The following is a 20600-nucleotide window of genomic DNA, read 5'->3' on the forward strand; positions in this document are numbered from 1 at the left end:
TAAAATTTGTTGTGAATGTGTTGTGAAAACGTTGTGAACATAAAACTTCTCATATATATATATATAGAGAGAGAGAGAGAGAGAGAGAGAGAGAGAGAGAGAGAGAGAGAGAGATTTAAGATACATCTGGTGTAAATATAAATAATGTTATACTATTTAATAACGTTTGATTAGATTAATATTTCAAAAACTCACCATTTGATTATATATTTTCTATGTTCTTAACAAAATATATCAAGTTTCGTGTCAATTATAGTGTGTTATATATAGTATGATTTGTTTCATCTTCCCTTAAAAGTTACCATAATTTTTGTGTAAAGTTTGTGATATGCCTTTGTATTAGAACCTTGTCCCCTCTCCCTTGTGTGTGTGTGTGTATGTTTCTAAAAAATAAAGAATATTACATAAAAAATAAAACCTATAGTTTAAAATAATGAGTTGAATACATATAGGGATATTTTGAAAATTTTAGTGAAAAACTTATTAAACCTAATTTCATTTTTTCCTATTTGCCAAAATTTTTGGGGAATGAAAATTTGAGGTTTTCAGGGAACATAGAGAAATAAGTGTTCCATCATATCAATTTTATTTTCTTCCACTTATACTCTCAAACGAGAAAATAAAATAGATATTTCAAAATATAGATATATTTTTTCATTTTGTTCTTTTTCCTACCCCAAAAGGAGTCTTAGGCCGTTTGGTTGGAGAGAAAGTGGGGGGATGAAAAATAAAGGAGAGAAAATATGTGATATTTTTGGATGAGAGTAATGTTTGGCTGGAGTGATTTTGGAGGGGAGAAAATGGTGGGACCTAGCAATTTCAGAAAATAAACATAAAAATCTTATTTTAACAAGAGCATCAACAATGTTCAGATATTTCATACTAGGAAGAGTCCTGCAACATGCTGGAGGGTTATACAAAATCTAGTGAGTTTTTCGAGGGAAGCCAAGAAAAATTAATAAGTCAAATTTAGTGAGCTTTAAGCCTCCAGTGCCAATTAATAGAAATTGAACAATGTAAGTTGGTGTTATTTTACGTCAAATCATTTTGATTTATGTCAAATTTTTGACTAGTTTTATAAAGTGTAGTGTCAATGGAGTTAACTTTCTGAGTTTTATTTGTCACTTCAGTAATATTTTTAGTCCTCTTATCAATTTTTTTATTAAGTGGACTTTATAATAAATCATCATTAACAACTAACAAGTATCTTAAGGTGTCCATTAACATTTTCCTTAATTATTTTAGCATTAACTTTTTTTTTTTTTATTTTTTTTTTTATAGTTTTTTAAAATTTTCATTTTTTTTTTCATTTTTTTTTCACTTTTTTCAAAATACAAGTACACTTAAATACGCTTTTAAAAAAAAAACTTTTAGCAAAATGTTAGATAAGCTATTTTCAAATCGACAAATAAGAAAACATGGTGAGAAAGAAAGAGTCAACTAAAATGGAAAGAATCAACTAGGAATAGTTACATAGCCTGATGAGAAAGAGAGTCAACTAAAAAGTCTAAAATGAGAAAGAGAGAGTCAACTAAAAAGTCTAAAATGCAAAGAAAAATATGGAAACATTTAAGACACATCACGCAGGTAATTTCCTACCAAAACCAAAAATTTTCTAAGGCATTTTGAAACATTCATTAGTCTATTTTCTCTTCTGTACCATCATCATGCAACCATATATATGAAAATAATTTCAGGGAAGTTGCTTCAAAGCATAAGGCCACTTTAGTTAGGGAATCACTTACGTCTAATAGAAATGTGAGCTTTTTTTTTTTTTTTTTGGGGGGGGGGGGGGGGGGGGGGGGGGGGGGGGGGTTTAAAAGGACACTTGTATATAAAGAAACTAAAGAGCAGTGGCCGAAATTATATATAAAAAGGAACTTATATATAGAAATGTGAGTTACGTTATATTCTATTTTAGGTATGTATAATTCAAATTTAAATTGTTTGAATAGACAATCACTGGCTTAGGGTGTAATATCTGAACAATTTAAAATTAATTAAAAGTCATTCAAAGTTATATTAAGTTATTAACAAATGTTTTAATGCTAAGAGTTTTATAAGTTAGGATTCAAATCGCTCTTCCCTATCATTGTAATTATTGTAAGGATAAATTGTAAATTACACAAAATTTGGAGGTGATTGGATTTTATACCCTGAAGTTTCAGAATTTGGATTTTACCCCCTGAAGTTTGGTGATATTTGGATTTTATACCCTAAGAGCATTCACAATGGGGATTGTAAATGGGAAAATGTCGGGGAAATTTAGCATCAAGGCAAAAAAAGAGCCCAGCAGCCGGACTTGTAAAATTTGAGAATTGCAAATTTTTTGCAATTGTGCTACAGAGCCATCCTACTAGACATGGCAATACGAGTTAGAATTTTCTGACCCAACCCGAAAAATACTTGACCCGAACCCAATTTTTTGACCCGAAGTAAAAACGGGTTGACTCGTAACCCGACCCGATTTTTTTACGGGTCAATCCGACCTGACCCGGATAACCCGTGACTCGACCCATTAAAAAAATTTACTAAAAAAATATATAAACTACGTCTTGATACTAGGTGCTTAAAGCACAAAATATCAAAGATGCTTAAAGTACACATAACATATCTTGTGAATTCCTACTGTTAAATAAATAAAAAAGAAGCAATCAAATCATAAAGCAATAAACATAAATAAGTGAAGGCAGGATTTAGTAACCCTCAAACTCAGAATTAACTGTAAAAACTAAATTTCATGGTGGACAAAATACGGTATTGACTGTGTTTTTTTTTTTTTTTTTGAGAAAGAATATTGATTGTGTTTATAATAAACATAATGTATGGTTTATATATTAGAGAACTTTAGGCTAACTCTAGATTAACTCAAGTTTAGTTTGCTTATTTTACAAGTACATAAATCTACAACAGAATTGGAGACTTCTTCTCTGTACGCTGGACAAGGCCACGATAGGAGATGACCCAATGATACTGATAAGAACCCTAGCAATTGTAGCAAATACACCCATGCTAGCTCGATCATGGACAGCGATAGAAAGCCTATTGGTAGATGTGTTTAGGGAATAAACAGGATAGTGGCTTGGAGGGAGTATGGAAGCAGTTGACAAGTGCATGGGGCAGCCATGAGTTCAGTTACCACCTTCATTTGTATGGGGTGTGAAGTCACCTGTTTCTCACAAGTGCCAAATCTCATCTCACATATTTTGTTTTGCTTTCTTTTGTCTTTGTTTAAAATAAATAAATAAAGAGAATGGGGTAGTCATAGGAAATGGCGCACTGCAATAGTGGTGAATATATTCCTAGCTATAGGTTACATGAAAATATACCTCCTGCATGTAACAACTAACAAGGCCAAATGTGGACAAAATAAGCAAAAAAACTGGCTCAAAATGATTCTACATCTATCCTGTACATAGTATGATTGCCTATAGAGTATGTGACGTAGGACAACCACACTAACAATAGAACAAAAGATAAACCCTAGGAGTCAGCACCTAAGGGCTGCTTGGAGTCAGCACCAAGCAAACTGGAGTCGGCACCAGTGAAAGAAAACACACGTTTATTTTTAATAATTCTCCAAAAACTGTCTTACAATAATCTGAAAAATTGTTTAAATAGCCAACAATAAAAACCCTAAAGAAACCCTAATCATTAAATGTTCGGGCTTGCTTAATTTCAAGCCCAATAACTAGTATGCTCCATCCATAAGGCCACAGGCTGGGCCGTCTTCTTTTTGCTCTTCCTCTTATACGTGTGTGTAATTGGGGGCTTGTACCTCGTGTCCGCACCAACTCCCCCCGGGTGAGAAGAACTCGACCCCGTCGAGTGGAAATCTGAAGAGCTCTGATAGTACTCCAGCAAATCAGGATCCAGTCGCAATAGCTCATCTCGAGTAATCCATGTGCAATCAGAATCTGGTCGCCCTCGCCACCGAACTAAGAAACGGTGAACTCCTCCATCCCTGGTAGAAACAATCTGTTCATCTAAAATAGCATCAATAGATTCTTTATGTGCATAGGGCAAATTTAAGGGTAAAGGAGTGGGAATAGGGGCATCAATAGGGTTAGGCAAAGACTCATCAAAAGGGGTATCAGGAATAGTTGTGGGGCTTTTATAAGCAACTAGATCCTCAATATTAAAGGAGGAGCTAATACCATAATCATGAGGGAGGTCAATGACATATGCATTTGGGCCCATTCGTTTCAATATCTTGAATGGTCCGGCACTACGAGCCTACAATTTCTTAACGGTCCCAGAGGGAAACCGTTCAGGTCGAATCCGAATCATGACATAATCCCCTACCTGAAACTCTGCATGACGTCGATGAGTGTCAGCATGAATTTCATATTGAGAATTACTTGCCTGAATTTTTTTGCGAATCTCATTATGCAAATCATGAATATGTCGTGCAAATGCCTCAGCAGACTCAGAAATCCTAACATGTGGGGACATGGGCAAAAGATCTAAGGGCTTCCTAGGTGTATATCCATGCACAACCTCAAAAGGACTAGCACCTATAGACCTATTGACAGAGTTATTATATGCAAGTTGGGCTACTGGAAGAATAGAATCCCAATTTCGATTGGCTTCACCCACTAGACACCGAAGGAGGTTGCCTAGACTACGATTAACTACCTCAGTTTGACCATCAGTTTGAGGATGAAATGCCATGGAAAATTTCAATTTGGTGCCCACTAAATGCCACAAGGTCTTCCAAAAATAACTCATGAAGCGAACATCCCTATCAGACACTATGGTTTTGGGAAGACCATAAAGTTTGACAATCTCATCAAAGTAGAGTTTTGCAATCTTAGAAGCATCAGAGGTCTTAGAACATGGTAGGAAATGAGCCATCTTGGAGAAGCGATCAACAACTACTAGAATGGAATCATGATTCCTAAAGGTGCGGGGCAAACCTAACATAAAGTCCATACTCCCATCCTGCCACGGGCGATCTGGCACAGGTAGAGGTGTGTACAAGCCAGTGTTTTGCTTGCGATGTTTGGCTAGTTGACATGTACGACATTGACCAACTATCTTGGCAACACCCCTCTTAAGACTAGGCCAATAGAATTGACGTTCCACTTCCTCAATTGTCTTGTCTCGGCCAAAATGACCTGCCAGGCCTCCCGCATGTATTTCCCAAACTAGGAAATCTCTTACTGAAGACCGAGGGATACATAACTTGTTGGCCTTGAACAAGTACCCATCTTGAAGGGTATAATCATCCAGGATTGGTCGTGGGGCATTCCTGAGGCTAGTGTAGAGGTCCCCAAAATCTGGGCATGACTCATAATCATCCTTGAGTCGTTCAAACCCAGTAACCTTAACACTCATGATGGATAGCAAAGACACCCTTCGACTTAGTGCATCAGCAGCCTTATTCTCAATTCCCGCCCTATGCTTCACTACAAAGTGGTAGCGCTGCAAAAATTCAACCCAACTACCGTGCCTAAAATTTAGCTTCTTTTGGGAATGGAGATAGCGCAAAGCTTCATGATCAGAGTAGATAACAAATTCTTGAGACAACAGGTAATGGCGCCAATGCCAAAGAGCTCGAATAATGGCATAAAACTCTTTGTCATATGTGGAGTACTTTTGCTTAGCGTCATTCAACTTTTCACTGAAATAAGCAATTGGGTGACGCTCTTGACTAAGTACTCCCCCTATACCAATACCTGAGGCATCACATTCCACCTCAAAAGGCTTGGTAAAATCAGGGAGATGCATGACAGGTGCCTCAGTCATCTTTTGCTTTACCTCATTGAAAGCTTTAGCAGCAGCATTAGTCCAAACAAACTCCCCTTGTTTCATGCAGTCAGTGATGGGGGACATAAGGGTACTAAACCCCTTGATGAATCGGCGATAAAAGGAAGCGAGCCCATGAAAGCTTCTAATTTCATGGATATTTTTGGGCTCGGGCCACTCCACAATCGCTTGAATCTTTTGGGGGTCGGCAAAAACTCCCTCAAAGGACACTATGAAACCTAGGAAGACGACTCTATTAGTGAAGAAAGAACACTTCTTGAGGTTGCCATATAGACTCTCCTTCCTAAGGGTAGTACAAACTTGAGTTAGGTGGTCTAAGTGTTGTTCCCTAGACTTACTATAGATGAGGATGTCATCAAAGTACACAACCAAGAATTTCCCCATAAAAGGCTTGAGCACTTGAGTCATCACTCTCATAAAGGTACTAGGAGCATTGGACAATCCAAAAGGCATCACCATCCACTCATATAAACTATCCTTCGTCTTGAATGCAGTTTTCCACTCATCACCCGAACGAATCCTAATTTGATGATAGCCGCTTTTTAAGTTTATCTTAGAGAAGATCATTGCTCCAGCCATCATATCTAACATGTTATCCAACTGGGGGATAGGAAATCGATATTTCACAGTGATCTTGTTGATGGCACGACTATCAACACACATCCGCCAAGTTCCATCTTTTTTTGGAGTTAAAAGTGCAGGGACCGCACAAGGACTCATGCTTTCACGGACAAAACCCTTCCTAAGTAGTTCTTCTACTTGCCTTTGCAACTCGGCATGCTCTACAGGGCTCATCCTATAATGAGGCAAGTTAGGTAGGGCCGCTCCGGGCACAAAATCTATGACGTGTTGTATGTCACGCATGGGTGGTAAATGATCGGGGAGTTCCTCAGGGAAAACGTCCTTAAATTCCTGGAGCACTAACCTCACTTCTTCAGGTTGCTCCTCACTGGTCTCTCCACGTAGTTCCCTAGCAACTAAGACAAACACAATGGACTCTTGAATTGCTACCCTTTCAAATGCCCTCGGACTTATGATGTTCAGGCCTTTCGCCTTTAGTACTTCTGTCTTCTTGCTCATGCCAATTGGCTTGGGTTTCAAAGGAGTGAGCACAATCTTCTTACCTTCAAACATAAATGAGCAAGAATTGGATCGCCCATGAAGGGTGACATCCAGATCATACAACCAAGGTCTACCTAAGATGATATGCCCTACATCCATGGGAATCACGTCACACCATATTTCAGCCTTGTAGGTGAGGAATTGAAGTGGGACAACTTATCTTTCTTTTATGGCTATGGAGGAAGTATCCACCCAAGAAACTTTATATGGGTTAGGGTGTGGGGTCAATTTCAAGCCTAGGCGGGAAACAACATTAGAAGACACTGCATTAATGCAACTTCCACTATCTATGATAACCTTGCAAGTTTTGTCTCCACACTTAGTGTAAGTTTGAAAGATGGCACTCCTTTGCCAATCATCAGTGTCTCTTTGCTCTGCCAAGGCACACCTTACCACATTCACTCTAGGGACACCAAAGTTCTTGGAGTCATCAACTTGGGGAGAAATGGCTTTAATGCATGCGAGATAGCTAGGATCATCTTCCCATTCCGCTTCAACATCTTGGGTTTCTTCAACATTTGGATCATACACTAGCTCCTCAACATCTTCTACCTTTTCATCACCCTCTTGAATGACAAGGGTCCTAGAGGGACATCTAGCAGCGATGTGTCCAACCCCATTGCATTTGAAGCATTGGAGGCGAGATCCTAATCTTGAAGGCTCATTGACCACACCTTTTCCCTTGTCCTCTTTTTCTAGTGGGGTGCTATTGGGGTTGACCTTAGGGGGTAAGGCAAGTCTAGGTTTGCTACCAAAAGGTTGAGGGTTGGCGGGAACATTTCGGGGCTCAGAACGTCGCCAAAAGATAGATTTGGATGCTAATTCACAATTCCTAGCAAGGTCATATGCTTCTCTTAAGGTAGTGACTCCACGGGTGATAATCTCGCCTAGTAGGTTAGCATTTAAACCTTTCTTAAACCTATTGAGTGTGACAACCTCTTCCTCGACTATTCGAATTCGCCTCTTGAACTCCTTGAACTTTTCTATATACTCAGTCACAGGAGTAGTGCCTTGCCTTAGGCGATCCCATTCCTCAAGGAGGGAGCTCCTATAAGTTGAAGGAAGATAATTCCTTGAGAGTGCACCCTTCATCTCAAGCCAATCAGTAATGGGGGGCTCATGTCGTCGCCTAATGCTATCCTCAAGGTCCTCCCAGAAAAGGTCGGCTCTTCCAACTAACTTCATCCTAGCATACCTCACTTTCTTATTCTCAGCCCAATGGTAGTAGTCAAAGAATTTATCCATCTGACGTAACCAATCAGTGAAAACCCATGGGTCCAGGCAGCCGTCAAAGGTGGGTGCTTCTATCTTTTCCTTGAACATTCTATCATCATAATCCCTAGGGTCATTGTGATTATAGTGATCATGTTCAAAGTTTGGAACCCTATGAAAGTAACCGTGGTGATTTTGCCTAAGCAGGTTATCTCCTTCATGGTTAACGGTCTCTCTTTGAGATGCTTCAATTTGATCAACCCTATCCATTAAATTACGGACATTTTTTGCTAGGTCATCTATGGTTTGCTCTAAGGAGGACCTAGACTCAGAAGTGGATTGATGTTCAGAGTTTGACATGATGCGACCACTACGTAGATGCATGCACATTATATTTATGAATGCAATTGAGATTCACAAAAGTTCAAGTAACCAATTCTCAATTTAAAATTAGGGTCAGGCAAGAGTGCATGTGAAGAAATTGCAGTCAAGTAGTGACAGAGTTCACAATATTGAGAGATAGCCCAAATAAAAGTCAATTTTCAATAAGCTCCACAATTAATAATGAGGATCAAATATTTCAAAGTTTTTTTTTTTTTTTTAGAATGGGTACAAAGCACAAATAATAAAATAGCTAATTTGGGCACAAAATGGGTAGGCCAATAATATATGGTGGGATATGCACATAAAAAATATAAAGATAATATTTCAATGAGACAAAACTGAATCCACCAAAAAGAGAGTAAGAACCGTACCCTTGTCCGTAGCTAACTTACTGCACTTGATTCCTCACGTGAGTGGGTCTAATAGGACAAAATGGATCTGTGACAAAAATAACAACTTGCCCATACGTGTAATGGGCTGGCAGCAACATCACGTTTTTTTTTTTTTTTGCAAAATAATAAAACTACACTGCTGTGATGGACTTAAGAGGCTACAGACCTTAAAACAACTTCAAATGACCGACTCTAACAAAGAACACAAGCTACGCTAAAGAAAAGAAAACACAGAAACTAAAAGAGACAACGTGAGCAGCTCGGCGATGGACGGCGGTGCTAGTTGTCGACGACGGCGGCGGCGCAAGACGGGGAAGATTGCAGCGACGAAGTGGCAGCTGCCTGTCTCGGGGCTTGCATTGGCGGTGGCTTGACGTCCTCAGCGGCAGTGGTCAGGGGCGAAGATGGTGTCGACGGCGGTGGCTGATCTGTCTGCAGCTGGTGGTTGATGGGCTGCGGCAGCTGAGGGTTGATTTGTGGGTCTTGGCTGGTGGCTGATGGCTTGCGTGGGTTTTTTTTTTTTTTTTTTTTTTTGGGCTTGTGGGTGTGGGTTCTGTGATCAGAGGCGGGCACAGATGGTGGTCATCGGCTTGGGAGGCGTCACTGGCTTCTCTGTTGGCTTGGGGATGAAAAACTCATGTGGGGCTGCGGGGTATACACGGATTGCCGGGGCTGATTTGGGTTTGTTCAAGATCTCATGGGGCAAATACTTGAAAGGTACTGACATATTTGGCTGGCTTGCTTTTTTTTGATGGTTTTGCTTTCTATTGGTTGTCTACGGTTGTGTTGTATGGACCGGAAGTTTGCTCTGATACCAAAACTGACGTAGGACAACCACACTAACAATAGAACAAAAGATAAACCCTAGGAGTCAGCACCTAAGGGCTGCTTGGAGTCAGCACCAAGCAAACTGGAGTCGGCACCAGTGAAAGAAAACACACGTTTATTTTTAATAATTCTCCAAAAACTGTCTTACAATAATCTGAAAAATTGTTTAAATAGCCAACAATAAAAACCCTAAAGAAGCCCTAATCATTAAATGTTCGGGCTTGCTTAATTTCAAGCCCAATAACTAGTATGCTCCATCCATAAGGCCACAAGCTGGGCCGTCTTCTTTTTGCTCTTCCTCCTATACGTGTGTGTAATTGGGGGCTTGTACCTCGTGTCCGCACCAGTATGTATGATTATTGCATCATCTACCTCATCATCTGATTTGGAGAATTTATCAACTTGGGGCATAAGATCAGATTCATTTGCCATCTTTATTCTTTTCTTCATTTCATCTAGCTCAGCTTGGACAGTTGATAGTTGTGACATTAGAGCAGATTTTTCTTCATTCCAGATAGTCTTCTCATCCTCATGTTCTTCTTCGATCTTACCCATTCTTCGTTGTAGTTGAATGCACACATTGCGAATGAGATTTAGCTCATCAGTTTGTCTATCACCAGTTGCAGCTGGTTCATCAGCCCAGTGGAAATATTCACATTGCTAGCAGCGTTAAGAACAAAAATAATGCAAATCAACAGAAATCTTAACCAAAAAAATTTTCAATTACATGAAAAGAACGAAGTACTTACGTCATGAAAACCCTTGGAACAATTATAGAATAACCTAAATGGATTCTTGGGAGTTTCAGATACTCTCAGTTTTGCAGGAAGCCCACAGGTGCATTTCAGCTCATCAGATTCTTTAGAATCCACAGGTGTACTCATCATGTAAAATATGAATCCTGTTGAAAATGAACATTCTTTGTTGCGAAATATATTGTTTATGATATATTTATCTATTTATTTAAAGACAAGAGGCCCTAGAAACTACCAAAAATTACAAGGAAATGCCACAATACAAGTGCCTGCACCAATCCTTCTACCAATCCTCGAGGTAAAGCTCCGATACCAAAATTGATACTATGAAATTGTACAGTCAAATTATACTAAATCATCCACTGGTCTATAGTTCTCATTGCTAAAGGAACTTAATTTTAATTTTAGTAAAAATCCAAAGAGTTCTTATTTGTATCAAAGCATTATCAATAGCTTTGCTTGGCAACAATTCCTGTTAAATCAATATTAGTCACTAGTTCGATAAAACACGGCATGTTGTGTGCCTATTCTAAGAAAAATACACCAAAATCCAAACCCAACTTATTGAACAGTAAGTACTAACTGAACCATGAGCTGCGACCAATTATACCATCCACTGCCCTAACCTGTCAGACAATCCAATAAATTTCCATTATTCGCTTAGCAAGAAAAATAAACCAATAGCTGATGTATATTTATCATTACTTGCAGTTACATCCTTATTCAAACAAACCTGAGACGATTTAAAGATAATGATACAGATCATGGGTAGTTTCTTTATACTCTACAAACTCATCTACATATCCCAAATACCTATTTGCCATGATCATGTAATATCAGAGATCAAATCAAGGGGGTTGGGGGTGAGAATTTATTGGAATCTTTGCTTGCAGTGAAGCCACTGATTTAGCAGGTATAGATTAGCAAATCAAAGGAGAAGGGATTTAGTAACTGTCTGTCCAGTCATGAAATTCCATCATGTATCAAGTAAGCAAAACCAATTTTAGTAATTGAATTGTTGATTTTCTATATAATTTTTTTTTTTAAAATACAGTCATTGTATTGTTACTTCATATAATATATCAAAACATTTTATAATAAATCGAAGAAGATGAGAGAAATGAAAATCAATGACAGAACAAAAAAACTCAAGAAAAAATTGAGCATTGATGTCTTGTTACTTGTTTGGTTCGTGTAAAAACATTTCCGGAAAATATTCCATTTTCCAGAAATGCTATTTTCCGGAAAGGAAAATGTTTTCATGTGTTTGGTTGCATTTCAAAAAGTTTTCCAGAAAATATTTTCTGGTGTTTGGAAAAGAAAAAGGAAAAGACAAACCCAGGAAAAAAATCATCAACGATCGCGATCTCGCCGTCGATCACGATCTCGATCCGGCGCGATCTCGCAAAGGCGAGATCGCGATCGATGCTTTGCGAGATTGCGCTGTCGATCGCGATCTCGATCTCACGAGATTGTGATTGACGGCGCGATCTCGCGACGGCGTGATCTCGATCTTCGCGAGATCGCGATCGACGCTTTGCGGTCGTCGGACTGGAGCTCGCGAGATCGGCGCGGACTGGAGCTCGGAGTTCGCTGGCGATCATTGGACTGACTGGAATGTAACTTCTCCTCTCGCGCGCGCTCGCTCTCTCTCTCTCTCTCTCTCTTTTTCCGGAAACACTTTGAAGGGAAAATGGAAGTGTAAAATGATTTCCGTGGTCAAAGGCATTTTTTTTCGGTCAACGGATTTCAATTTCCGGAAAATAGAATTTTCCGAACCAACCGAACAGCTTCATTTCCGGAAGTGATTTTCACCCAAAACAAACACACCCTAATGGGCAATTTATGACTATGTCTGCACATGGTTGAGAGCTGCACATTTATTTTTTGATAGGTAACGATGTGAAAGCTGCACATTTATCTAGCAGAAATGAATGTCAAGGCACATATTTAGAAGATAAACTGTATATATATTGTCAAATGATGGTCCGGAACATGCACAATTACAAATGGAGTTTACTAGAAAGCTGCACATTTTTTTTTTTTTTTTGATAGGTAACGATGTGAAAGCTGCACATTTATCTAGCAGAAATGAATGTCAAGGCACATATTTAGAAGATAAACTGTATATATATTGTCAAATGATGGTCGGGAACATGCACAATTACAAATGGAGTTGACTAGAAACACTCCATTGTGAAGCACACTCTTAAATCAATATCGTATAAAATCTTGACACAAATAGTACTAAATTTTAAATTAAAATCTAAAACAAAAATCAGTACATTACTGGCTATCCTCCTTTGGTTAGTAACACTAATTTAGTAATTTTGTGGAAGCTTGCTTTGAGTTCCTAACACAGCCCAAAAGATATGAGATCTAACGAAGCCCAAAAGATATAGGATGCTTGGTTTTTGTTTAAGTTATTTTAAAAATGAATATCATCTTGTTAAAGGCACTATATGTCAAGAATCCGTCACCCCTAACATAGGGCATAAACCATGACAATTGTTCACTGTTACTCAAACTCCTATGGGTAATTGATCGCACCCATTAGAATCAGTTACCGGGTAATCCAAGGACTTTTCACCCTTGACGGGTTAAGCAGTTTATCCTCCCTCAATAAGGAATGACATACTTAAGCTTTCATTTGATGTCCACAAAACACATACCAAAAAACCAATGTAGGTTTCTCTTAAAATGCAACTGGAAAATTTGCAACTTATAAAAGGAGATAACTATAAGCATCCCTTAAGCAAAAGGTCATTCAAAAGATAATTCTTTCTACTAATCTCTAACAAGCTATTTTCATGGGTGTTATTTAGAAAGCCAAGACATGCATTTTCACTTGTGAGAGGTATCCCTTAGGACTCCTGTTTTCAAACAACCATTTTCCATAAGAGACCAAGCTACCATTTTTTAAAATTACTACACACCCTACTTTGTCTTATCGTAAATCTAGACATAAGCTAAGCGAATCTGTCTTCCCATATATTATGTTCTACTAAGGAAGAAGGGAAAGTGAGAAATCTATACTCTTCAGGGGCTGTATCAGCAGCACTCTTGAATAGTAACACAAGAAAGATAATAAGAAAAGAGAAGCGAAAAGAAGAAAAAGAACAATAAGGTCAGTGAGCCTCAATACTCAAAATGCTCAATATTTTTATTAATCAACTCAGTATAATAAGATGCATAAGACTTTAGATCTTAACTTTTTTTAGGATAACTAGAAATCCTACTATGACTAGTAAACAAACTCCTAATTAGACTAGTAAACTAAAATCCTAATAAGGTGATAAAAGGCTAACTTTGACTCAAAGAAAATATACCAAAGATACTTAGGATCTAATCCGAGACTCAATTGAATTACCTAATTACCCTTAATTTGCAGTAGTTATTGAAATGACGGCTTTGACCATGATTACAAAAATGACTGTAACATGTAAAATAAAAGCCCAAAATTAAAATGGTTTTAATCCTAAAACACATAACTAAACCTTTAAAACTGCATGATTTGTATTTCAATTGGACTTCACATGGGGACCCCATTATAATCCTGAATAGACGAATTTGCAAACTAGTAACAAATTGACCTTCCATGGCTACATCATAATACCTTAAAACAAACCAGTTTTATGAATGAACTAAAAAAAGTGCTGAATTTTACAAATCTAGACATACCACAAGTTCATATGGCATAAACCTATTAAGATCCACACTCAAAACACATTCATCCCTACCATATATACCTTGTCCATGATGGTTTCAGGTGTAAATCATTTCCCAGAAGTGTACAAAGTACTTTTTTTATCAGTGTAATTAATTATATGCAAAACACAAATAATTTTATCAGAAATTGGTTGTTAGGTTCTTGGTAAATTACCAACATGAACATATATATTATGGGTTCCATCAATTGAACTAATTGGGATTTTATTTTATTTTTCTTTTTCTTTCTCTTTCGGTATGTATCTATGTATGTGTATGCAATAATTCTACAATTATGAGAGGAAATACAACTTAACACAAAAGCCAAGACCTCAAATTTTAAGTTCTAACTGTTTTTTTTTTTAATACATGCCATAAAATTTTAACTCATATCATTCACTCCTTGATGATTGTTTTTTCTTATTAAGTCAAGATACCAATTAATGGTTAGCGTAGGCGGGATTCAAACCCTAGTCTCTTATTCGACCACAAAACACTTTTACTAATTAAGTTAACTAGAATCCAACTTCTAACTGTTAAGTTAATCAAAACAGCCAAAAAAAAAAAAAAAAACATATATATATATACATACACACACAAAAACAAAAAGAATTGCAGTTTAGTGAAGGTCGAATATAGTAATTTAAAACAGAGTGAAACAAATTATATAGATTAAAAAAACAAAAAACCTGATGAGGGATAATCATAATCTTTCAATTCGTCCCAGAAGAAGATCTTTCAGCTCGACCTCAGAAAACAAACTGAAAAAAAGACGGAGAAGAACTGAGAGAGACATAAATTTAATTTAATAATGAGGAAGATAACATGTTTCTTTCTTTCTACAAGAAAAACGAATATATGAGGCGAGGTCCAGATTCCAGGCGGTGGCAAAAAAACATATATATATATATATATATATATATATCCCGCTTAAGACCATGGTAACCATGCCTAACCTTTTGAGTTTCCCAGGCCTTATCCGTTTCTCTATTTAATCTCTCTCTCTCTATAATGTCATTGTGTCCTTATAGTTTACATAGAGAAGGAATGCTTAGCGGTTAAGACTTGAAAGAGTTTATCGTGTATCGCTTTGCTGTCATAAAGTTCTTGAAACACGATGCGCCACCCAAAAAGATGCTTTTCGAAATATCAAAAAAATGTTTGTGTCAGTTAAGTTAACAATGCTGTTGAATTTTTTATTTTAAAGTTAAAGATGTGTTTTTGCGTAAACTTACTTAGCGGTTAAGACTTGAAAGAGTTTATCGTGTATCGTTTTGCTGTCATAAAGTTCTTGAAACACGATGCGCCACCCAAAAAGATGCTGTTCGAAATATCAAAAAAATGTTTGTCAGTTAAAGTTTTTTTTTTTTTTTTTTTGATAGAACACACAGTGAAATATTACTCCTATTAAACATTAAGAAACAAGTACATCATAGATAAGAGCTTGCTGAATACAGTAAGGAATCTCTTCAATCCAAATTACATCATTGACAAAACTTAGAGCTTGTCGTGCTAGAATGTGGGCTGATTTATTACCAGTCCTTCGTACATGAGAATAACCAACTATCCCAACATCCGGACTCAAAACATGAATTCCTTCCACAATGGCTGCAACTGAAGTAGGAGACTGTACAACATTCTTGAGGGCATTAGAAATAATCAGAGAATCTCCTTCCAATACACCATTCCTCAGCCCCAAATGTCTGGCCAACAAAACCCCAGCTTCATATGCCTTGGGTTCAACTTCAAGTGCCCTCATTTGAGCTCTAATTTTTCTGCATAATGCAGCCAATAATCTGCCTTGCTGATCTCTAATGACCACACCAACGCCAGCCAACTTCTTTGTGGGAAAAAGAGCACCATCAACATTTATCTTGCATTGACCCGAGTGAGGAGGGACCCAGTCAGAATTTTGAAGAATTTCATGTTGTCACCGAGAGGCTGAATCAGATCAGAGGCAGAGGCTTCATGTGTCTCAGTTGCCGACCAAAATTCCTGCAAATAATTTGCTGCTGAGCGAGCCACTTCCAGTCCGGTTTTAGCTTCACCTTGATGGTAAATTTCATTCCTATTGCACCATAATTTCCAAGCAACCATCACCAGCTTTGAACATTTGATATCCCCAGCATCATTGGTCATCAGTTCAAGCCATAACAAATCTTGGAATGAGTCAATATTAGCATTAGGAGGCATCAGAGTCAGCTTTGAAGCAGACCAAGCCTCCTGTGCAGTCGGACAACCCCAGAAAATATGGCCATTCGTTTCAGCATTCTCCAAACAGCAAACACACAGAGATTCAGCAGTAACATTACACCTCATCAATTTGACTTTTGTCAGTAAAGTGTCACAACAAGCACGCCAACAAAAATGACGCACCTTATGAGGAATAGACAATGACCACAGTTTCTTCCAAAATCTTCTTAGTAAAGTACCATCAGAAGTAGTACCACGACACTTGGATATGAACATGGACACTGCCAATTTATACGTACTCCCAATAGAGAACATTCCATTGTTAGTTACAGCCCAAACCAATTTGTCCTCCGGCAAAGTGACACTCAAAGGAATACTTTTAATTAAGTCAGCTTCAAAAGGTAGAAAAAGACAATCAAAGACATCATTCTTCCATTTTGCTGTGTGTAAATCAATTAAATCAGTAACCCTTGTATCAAGACTCATGAACAACCTTGGAGAAGTGACCCTATAAGTCAAACCCCATGGCAGCCACTTATCTTGCCAAACCTTTATATTTGCTCTATTACCAACCCTCCATCGTAAACCTTCATTAACTAGGCTTTGGGCAGATATCAAACTCCTCCAAGTATAGGAGGGATTATTTCCAATCGAGGCATGGATAAAATCACAAGTTGGGAAGTATTTAGCCTTAAGAACCCTATAAAAAAGAGAGTTGCTGCCCATTTGAAGATTCCAACCCTGTTTTGCAAGCAAAGCCTTATTGAATAATTTTAAATCCTTGAATCCCATTCCTCCATCACACTTAGGTTGACACATTTTCTCCCAACCCTGTTTCTCCTCTTTCTTTTGTCCCCACCAAAAATTTCTAATCATCATCATCACAAAGCGAGTCTGGAAGTTTGAAGCAACTCATTGTATAAGTCGATATTGCTTGGGCCACTGCTTTAATTAAAACCTCTTTCCCCGCCTTTGAAAGTAACTTCTCTTTCCAACCCGCGAACACTTTTCCCAATTTCTCCTTGATAGCATTGAAGGTAGTTCTTTTATTTCTCCCAACCAAAGAAGGTAAACCAAGATACTTCTTATGTTGCTCGATTATTTGGGCACCAAACCAAGTCTTTATCTCCTCTTGGACATCTCTTGAGGTATTACTACTGAAAAACAAAGAAGTTTTTGCACGGTTTAATTGTTGACCAGAAGCTTTCTCATACACCCCAAGCAATCTTTGTAATTCATCACATTCCTCAAGTGTTGCCTTGCAAAAAATCAAACTATCATCTATAAAAAAAAAATGAGACAATCTCGGACCTCCTCTACAAATTTTCACCCCCTCCATTAGACCCCTATCCACCGCTGATTGAATCAAAGCAAACAAACCTTCTACACACAAAAGAAAAAGATAAGGTGATAAAGGGTCTCCTTGACGGATCCCCTAAGATAGAATAATGTGCCCCCTCAGTACCCCATTAATTTTTACTGAATAAGTGACCGTAGAAACACATCTGATGATCAAATCCCGAATCCTATTAGCAAAACCCAATTTCTCCATGACCTTATTCAACCAAACGCACTCCACCCTATCATAAGCTTTACTCATATCTAATTTAAGAGCCATTTCCCCAATCTTACCCCCCTTTTTCTGACTAATATGGTGCATTGTTTCAAAAGCCACCAATACATTATCTGTAATCAACATTCCATGAACAAAAGCACTTTGAGTGTCACTAATAATTGAGGGTAAAATTCGTTTCAGCCTATTTGCAATAGCTTTTGATGCAATCTTACACACAACGTTACACAAACTAATAGGCCTATAATCAATTAACTTTTTTGGCTCTTTAATTTTTGGAACAAGAGTTATGTGGGTGTCATTAAAATTTGGCGGAGAAATACCAAAGTTAAGGAAATCAAGTACCGTTTTGGTGACCACCACACCACTAGTGCTCCAAAAATGTTGGAAGAAAAGAGGAGGCATCCCTTCCGGTCCTGGTGCCTTCAGTGGGTACATTTGTTTCAAAGCTCCTTTGACTTCACTCTCTACAAAAGGGCGAACCAGCCAATCATTCATGCCTTGAGTTACTTTAGGTTTCATGGCAAGGAGTAATTCAAAAAATTCCACCAGATTACTCGTTGAGAAAAGATCTCCAAAATACCCAATTGCTATCTCCGCCATTTTATCCTCATCAACCTACCAAACCCCATCATCATCTAATAACCCATTCATAAAGTTCTTCCTTTGTCTTGCGGATGCCTTGGCATGAAAGAAGCTTGTGTTTCTATCACCATTTTGGAACCAATTAATCCTTGATCGTTGCTGCCACATATCATCCTCTCTATCCAACCAACAATTCAACTCAATTCGAGTATGTCTCAATGCTTCCACTATTTCCTTAGAAACAGGTTGCAATTCTAACCACTCTAATTGTGTTTGAAGCTACACAATAGTCCTTCCCACATGACCAAATTCAGAAACATTCCAAGCGGATAAATCAATCTTACACCGCTCCAAACATTCTTGGAGAACCCAATCCGACCCAACCAATTGCCCACACTCCCATGCATCCTTAACAACCATTTCACACCTTGAATCCTTCAACCACATTGATTCAAACCTAAACATTTTTCTATTTCTTTTTTTCTTTTGCCATTGAATCAAGTGAAGAGATAATGGAGAGTGATCTGAAACCAAAGAAGACAAATGATGAAGCTTTGCCATGGGATAAAGAGACCTCCACTCCAAGTTAGCTAAAGCTCTATCCAATCTTTCTCTTATTTGAACACCACAAGTTGTTTGATAGATCCAAGTAAACTTAGACCCAATAAAACCCAAATCACATAATCCACAATAGTCAATAGTTGACACAAAATCCTCCATCTGCTTTCTAGGACGAATACATCCACCCTCCTTCTCCAAAAGACCAACAATCTCATTAAAATGACCAATAACCAGCCATGATAAGGAAGATGTACCTTTTAATTGTTTTAATTTAGCCCAAGATTCATGCCTCCTAGGTGTAACAGGATGACCATAGAAACCTGTAAAGTGCCACCATCCAAGTTCTCCACCATCCACCCAAGCATCAATATGATTTTGAGAAAAAGTTTGTACATCAACCCTTAAATCATCTTTCCACAACAAAATAAGACCACCACTATTTCCAATACTTGGAACAACAAAACAATTTTTCATTCTACATTTTTCCTTAATTAACTCCAGCCAATCTTTTTTCAATTTTGTTTCCATAAGGAAAACTAAAATGAACTCTTCTTTATTAACCACCTTTGCCAAGGCATTAACTGTTCAGAGGTTCCCAAGCCCCCGACAGTTCCAACTTAAAAGACTCATTGTGCTCAGCGGGGCTGTTAAGCAACCTCCGCCGTTTAAGTATTGAAGCTTACCTCAAATTTCTGCTTCTTTCCTTCTGTAATAGAGTGATGTTCTTCACTTTCAGCCCCTTTTCGTTTCCCCCCCAAGTCAAGACTCCCATATTTTGTCTCTAAAGAGTTCAAAGTTTCAACGGCAACTCGTTTCCATGTTCTTTTAGTGTTACGGGTAGGCTGAGCAAATTTGCTAGGGGATGAAAGAGTTAAAGTAGCAGTGTTAAACCTTGCTTCCTGTACAGATTTCTTTGGTCTCCCACATGTGCCTTACTTTTCTTTATTAATGGGAGTCCAGCCCACTTTAAATTTATCAGCCCTAGTTGTCTCCAAAGAGTCCACTTCACGTTCAACTTCATGCCCAATGAAATCTGAGTTATTCTTGATCGCATGCACTGGTGCCTTTGACACGTCCACAGATGATGTGTCATGAGAAATTATAGGAATATTGATTGAAGGAAAGCCAGTCCGATTGAAATCCAAGGAGTCCATCTCACGTCCAGCATCATGTCCAATAAAATCTGATTTTTGCTTTTGCATAGGTACAGATGGTGTTGACACATCCAAAGATGAAGTGGCATGAGAAATTAAAGGATTAGCCACTGAATGAAAGCCACGAAAATCAGGTTTCAATTTAAAAGACCTAGGGGAGTAGTTAATCTCCTTATCCAATGCACGTAACTGCTCCTTAAAACTCAGATACTCCTCTGCAGCATGCGTACCATCCTCCAACAGCATCATTGAATTCCTCACCAACGAAGAAACATTAACCTTATCCTCCATACTCCCTCCTTCAAGTGGATTTATATCATCATCAGAATTAATGTGAGAAGTAGACGGGGTAGAGAGATTA

The 20600-nt window shown here is 38.1% G+C and overlaps 2 protein-coding genes across 3 annotated transcripts; both read right to left on the reverse strand.

Moving 5' to 3' along the window:
- Nucleotides 1–7050: 7050 nt before the first annotated feature.
- LOC115966738 lies at nucleotides 7051–8466 on the reverse strand. Its single transcript, XM_031085908.1, has one exon. The coding sequence runs from the start codon at nucleotides 8464–8466 to the stop codon at nucleotides 7051–7053; it is 1416 nt and encodes a 471-aa protein (XP_030941768.1).
- A 927-nt stretch (nucleotides 8467–9393) lies between these two features.
- On the reverse strand, nucleotides 9394–15199 carry LOC115967517. Of its 2 annotated transcripts, none has more exons than XM_031086628.1 (4): nucleotides 15130–15199; nucleotides 14863–14934; nucleotides 10460–10611; nucleotides 9394–10370 (listed from the first exon to the last, which is right to left on the reverse strand). In XM_031086628.1, exons 3-4 carry the CDS (start codon nucleotides 10595–10597, stop codon nucleotides 9942–9944), a joined length of 567 nt encoding a protein of 188 aa, XP_030942488.1. In that variant the 5' UTR covers nucleotides 10598–10611; nucleotides 14863–14934; nucleotides 15130–15199; the 3' UTR covers nucleotides 9394–9941. The 2 variants fall into 2 exon arrangements, with proteins under 2 accessions (XP_030942488.1, XP_030942487.1); XM_031086627.1 differs by having other exon boundaries at nucleotides 10460–11091.
- Nucleotides 15200–20600: the final 5401 nt, after the last annotated feature.

This window comes from Quercus lobata, chromosome 11 (assembly GCF_001633185.2).
Source record: "Quercus lobata isolate SW786 chromosome 11, ValleyOak3.0 Primary Assembly, whole genome shotgun sequence".
Lineage (NCBI taxonomy): Eukaryota > Viridiplantae > Streptophyta > Magnoliopsida > Fagales > Fagaceae > Quercus > Quercus lobata.

What these genes read in the sequence shown, in the direction of transcription:
- LOC115966738 (XM_031085908.1), bottom strand. Translation starts at nt 8,466, where the DNA reads ATGTCAAACTCTGAACATCAATCCACTTCTGAGTCTAGGTCCTCCTTA.
- LOC115967517 (XM_031086628.1), bottom strand. Translation starts at nt 10,597, where the DNA reads ATGATGAGTACACCTGTGGATTCTAAAGAATCTGATGAGCTGAAATGC. An exon ending in GTTCCAAGGGTTTTCATGAC is followed by an intron (nt 10,371 to 10,459) that starts GTAAGTACTTCG and finishes TAACGCTGCTAG; the next exon opens with CAATGTGAATATTTCCACTG.